The sequence below is a fragment of the Kryptolebias marmoratus genome, linkage group LG23 (genome assembly GCF_001649575.2).
Source record: "Kryptolebias marmoratus isolate JLee-2015 linkage group LG23, ASM164957v2, whole genome shotgun sequence".
Lineage (NCBI taxonomy): Eukaryota > Metazoa > Chordata > Actinopteri > Cyprinodontiformes > Rivulidae > Kryptolebias > Kryptolebias marmoratus.
The window spans coordinates 588,076-593,295 of NC_051452.1; the positions used below are offsets into that span (position 1 = coordinate 588,076).

Below are 5,220 nucleotides of genomic sequence, written 5' to 3' on the forward strand. Positions count from 1 at the left end.
GGGGGGGGTTTGGTGGGGGGGCAGAAAAGAGGAGCCGCGCTCGGTTCGTGGGGCGTGGGGGACGGGGGGAGGGCTAAGCTAACGAGCCTTTCTACCTGGCGCCGCGGCTCGCAGGCGGCCAAACACCGGCGCCCTGAGCTGTCAGCGGCCGGCGAGCGGACGCCCTGCCCGCTAGCAGGCTCACGGTGACCGGGCGGGCATTGGAAGCTGCCCCCCCTCGGCGGGGGGCAGCGCCGGGGCAGGGTGCCGCGGATGCCGAACGTTTTGCCTTACCCGCTTCGGTTTCCAGTCGGTGAACAGCCGTTGTTCCTGCGGAGGGTGAAGGAGCTCCTGTTTGTGGTGGAGTGAAGGAGACACAGCTGCCAGCAGGCTGCTCTATGGCAAGCCCATATGTCATTTAATAGTGAGGCGACTCTATACGATCTGAGCGCTACGGAAGCCTACGGAGGACCTGCTTTCCCTATTAATGTATTTATTTCAAGGTAGCAGCACTTCTGTTGTAGATTTGTATTCTATATTTTATGATATAGCTAACCAAGAGGAGCACACTTGACTCAGTCTATTTTTTTAATTCATAAAAAAATAAAAAAATTGCATAATCTAAAACCTTGTGTTATTCGATCAACTCATACTTGTTCTCATTCAGAAAGCTCGCTTTTAATTTATTTTTTTTTAAACAAAAAGCAATTATAATAATACTATTTCTTTTTTGTTTTTAACTACTAAATGTTCAAAAACAATGTTTTTTTTTTTAATTAAAAATTAAAAGGAGGATAAGAAGAAGGGGTGGCGACGTGGGGGCCAGCAGTTTTACGGGGTGATCATTGCCCCCCTTATTCCCCCCTTTGTTGGTGCCCCTGCTGTTGAGAACATAAGGTAGTTCCCGAAAATCAACGTGGTTGTATTTATTTCAAACAGACAATATATGACTTATGTCTTATGTTAGGGTTTTATAGTTTTTAAGTGCTACTTTTAGATCATCAGCCACTTTGGGAACTTCCTGAAGGCGCCCGTGTATATTAAATAAATATTTTGTTGGTAAAACAACAAAAAATGTCGATTTTTGCCGTAATTGAGATTTGTGTAAACAAAAAAAAAAAAAACATATAATCTTCCTGATCTACCTTTAGTTTTCAAACTAGCCTTTTAATTTCCTTTGAAATTAACCTTCCGCCAGGAAATCCCTTCGTATAATGTTTAGAACGTGGGGCTGGAATCCCCGACGACTAGCTTATTGTTGCCAGGTGACAGATCGCCAAAACTTCAACAAACGACGTATCATTTTGGAACTTTTCAGACCAAAAATGTGAAAATAATAAAACTTCATAATTAGAAAAATTCCTCACTGGGACTTGTTTTTGGCAGCACGTGTCACGTTTATTGATTTATACCCCATAAATGTTTAAAAAGGTAGTTTAACGTCTCTTAAATTAAGTTTTACTTCATACAGGCTCAGTTCTGGAGAAGTGTTTCTGCTAAATATGTTATTTTAGATTTGTAACGCCATTTTAGACCAGTAAATATGTCATTTTAACGAGCGGCAGCGCTATTATAAGTATCTAAAAGAGTAACTAGAGATAGAAGAGCGGTGTGATTATATGTTACAACGGTCTGCCGTACAGTTCGAAACGCGGGGTATTGATAATAAGTGACGTCATGCCGTGAGTTTTCGCCGTGGTTATGGCGCTACTCGGGCTCGCTGCAGAAGTTGCCGCGTGAGCGTTTCATTCATTGTACCCGCGACCTTTTCGTTCTGCTGCTTCACACCGGGTAGGAGAACCTCACGGAGAACCTCACGAAGAACCAAAACAACGACGTTCTCTTTATATTAGTTAGGCTAAAGCCGCCGCCATTGTGAAGCAAACTGTGATGCTGTACGTCAGAAACGAAATGTACTGACGCTATTTGTAAACGTATATTCGAGAATATCGAACATTTTTTTTGTGTTACTAGTTGTTTTCCTTGAACTTTACCGCACTTCCGGTTACGTGCTTTTATTTGCGTAAACTCGTTTGTTGACTTCCGGTTGTTGATAGCGCTAATTTGCTAATCGATGATATGTTCGTTCATTTCGGCAAAGCTAACTCACTAACCGTGCTTAAACGTTTACACAACATTAGGTAACAAATAAATATTCAATAAAAAACTGAATTATGAAAGATATATAATTTATAGCACTACTTATCAAACATATATATTTGTGGCTTTTTCGTTAGCTAATTGTGCAAAAAACGATTTTCCTTTGTCTTTGTTTTGCTAGCAGGTAAACAATTATTGACAAAATTTTGAACAAAGATAATGTACAGTTTTTAGCGCTTAGAATATATGTTGAGAATCAGTTTCAGCTACTACCACGCCAGATTTTAGGTCAATATCTGTAAAATTAGCCGATTTACAGCCATTTATGTGGCTTTTATAGTCAGTAGGCTGTGGCAGCCATCTTTAAAACATTACCACCTCTGCTTCCTGGTTTGAGGCCGACGTATTAGCCTTACATTCACCATTATTTTATTATGTAAGTGTTTTAACGATATATTTCTTTACTTCCTAGTTTCACCCTGACTGATGGAAGTGGATGACGGTGTCCCGCAGGCTGCTCGCCGTGACACAAAATGGCGGCGGGAGCTGTCGGAACTTCCTCCCAAGCTCCTGCAGCGCCTCATGCCTTTTCAGCTGGAGGGAGTGGAGTTCGCCTTGTCCAGGAACGGCCGGTGAGCGCGTTGATCTCCTTGAATTTGTATTTGAAGGAGTTTATTCAATTCAGTCGGCGTCGGGCTTCTAAAAGTCGGTCTAAATGCACGTCGGACGTGTCGACGTTTCGCCAAATTCGTGAAAAATGGAAATTCAGCATGTCTAACGCTCACGACTCAGTACTTAAACTATTGTTTTCCTCTTTAAAAGTTCTTCTACGTGGTTTTAGCAAACAAACACTGGCATGTTTAATGGTGTTTTAACCGTTCAGCGCTAGCAGTAATGGCGCACTACGACTTTTAGCTTTTTCAACTTTTATGCTAAAATATTTAACTAAAACTAATCTTTCACTCCTTTTATAACCATCGTTCTCTTTCAAATCTGTCTTCGTATGTTACTTTCAGCTTTGAGCAAATATTTTGTTAATTTCTCTGTTTTGCTAATTTTAGCATGCAGCAAAAGGTTTACTAATATTAGCGTTTAGCTATGATTTTTGCTATTTTTGTTTTTTACAGCAGTTTGGCTAATGTTAGCTTTCTCTACTGCTTTGCTAATGTTAGCTTGTAGCAATGGTTTTGCTAATATTAGCATTAAACTGTGATTTTTTTGTCTTTTTTTTTTAGCAATGGTTTTGCTACTTTATCTTTCTCTGTTTTGCTAATTTTAGCATGCAGCAAAAGTTTTACTAATATTAGCGTTTAGCTTTGATTTTTTCTATTTTTGGTTTTTAACAGCAGTTTACCTAATGTTAGCTTTCTCTACTGCTTTGCTAATGTTAACTTGTAGTAAACGCTTTGCTAAAATTAGCATGTAGCTATGATTTTTGCTGTTTTTAGTTTTTTGCAGCAGTTTAAATAATGTTAGCTTTCTCTACTGCTGTGCTAACGTTAGATCGTAGCAAAAGTTTTGCTAATATTAGCGTTTAACTGTTTTTTTTTTGCTTGTAGCTTTCTCCATGTTTTGCTAATTTTAGCATGCAGCAAACTTTTGACTAATATTAGCGTTTAGCTTTGACTTAAGCTATTTTTAGTTTTTAACAGCAGTTTACCTAATGTTAGCTTTCTCTACTGCTTTCCTAATGCTAGCATGTCGCAAAGGATTTGCTAATATAAGCTTTTGCTGAGAATTTATTTATTTTGTTAGTTTTTAGCAACCGTTTTGCTAATTTGAACTTTCGTTACTGCTGTGTTCATTTTAGCTTTTGGCTACAGTTCTGCTTTTTTTAGCTTGTAACCTCCGGTGTGTGTTTAATTGTTTGCGCTCCTAAAGCTTTCAAAATAAAACTCCACTGAATATCCAGCAGAGCAACACTAACCAAGTATGAGAACTCGAAAAACTTGACAGCTGGATTTTTACTGGTCTGGAAATGACGTCGTCGGGAATTCAAGCTCCGTATTCAAAAAACGGGGATCCCAAAGCTTCAAAGAGACGCCAAAGAGACGCCAAATATTATACGAAGGGATAAGAATATTTGAATTATTTCCAAAGTCATACCTCAGTTTGAAGGTAGATTAAGAAGATTATCTGCTTTTTTTTTTTTTACCGGGATCTTTAGATGTTGGACTAATTTTTATGCAAATCTCAATTACAGCACAAAAAAAAAAAAAATCTATATTTTTCCCAACTAGTAGCGGCGGGTTCCATTTGTGTTTGGAAGTTCATGAAGCTCAAGTTGGCAAAGCCGATTCACGACCAGCGAATCGAGACCCAAAATGGCCGACTCCCGCATTAGACGAAGGGATTTCCCGGTAAAGAGAGGAGGCTTATTCCTTGGAGACGAAGCTGTTTGGAAACATCGATTGGGAACGCTAAATGCTAGTTTAGCTCCTGGGATTTAGCTTCTAGATTAGCGTCTTTACGGACTTTACAACGTTTTTTACGCCATTTGCTCTACAACTCGCTGCCCGTTTCGACTCCTTTCGCCGGCACGGGTCGCGGTTCAGTTTGAGGACCGCGTTAGTCGCCAATTTGGAAACGATTCGATTTGTTTTTCCTGGAACGCCGTTTATCGACCCCCTTTTTTTTTGTTTTCAAGCCGTGTTAGCTTAAAGGAACCGCCTCCATATTAGCGCTAACGTTTGATACGATGCAGAGTATCGATCCGGTTTCACATCAGCCGAGGAGATAAAAGAGCTGACCACGGATGGATCTCAATGAGCCCACTCCATTTTTTTCGTTTAGTTTTTTTGTGAACGCGCCTACAGACGCGTCGCCGCCTCGAAAGTACGCCTCGGGGTTTATAGACCGGAGCAACAAAGCGGCGAAAGTTCGGCTTTGGCTTCTTGGAAACAACTCAATCGAGCCCGTCTCGTTTGGTGTTTTTATTGCCGCTGCGTGCCGCGACTATCACTCACCCTCCCACGCAAATAAAATAAAATAAAAAATACGTCAGGATCCGTAAGCGTTCGAACTGCGGCGACATATTTGATGCTCCTGCGTGTGGAAAGAGACGGCCGTGAGAGTCGAAAGGGTGGGGGGGTGGGGGGGGGGGGCGGGTGTGGGGGGTGTGTGAGGTGTGTGAGGTGGGTG

At 41.1% G+C, this 5,220-nt stretch overlaps 1 protein-coding gene across 7 annotated transcripts in view; it reads left to right on the forward strand.

Moving 5' to 3' along the window:
- Positions 1–282: 282 nt before the first annotated feature.
- Positions 283–5,220, forward strand: part of zranb3 (zinc finger, RAN-binding domain containing 3) — a 100,468-nt gene continuing 95,530 nt past the window's right edge. For 3 of the 7 annotated variants that reach the window (XM_037973949.1, XM_037973950.1, XM_037973944.1), the window contains exons 1-2: positions 1,633–1,770; positions 2,552–2,711. In XM_037973949.1, the coding sequence (XP_037829877.1) occupies positions 2,566–2,711 (146 nt within the window). In that variant the 5' untranslated portion in view covers positions 1,633–1,770; positions 2,552–2,565. Of the gene's footprint in view, positions 483–1,632; positions 1,893–2,062; positions 2,121–2,551; positions 2,712–5,220 lie in introns of those variants that run through there. The other 4 variants (XM_037973946.1, XM_037973945.1, XM_037973947.1 and 1 more) reach the window with 4 other exon arrangements.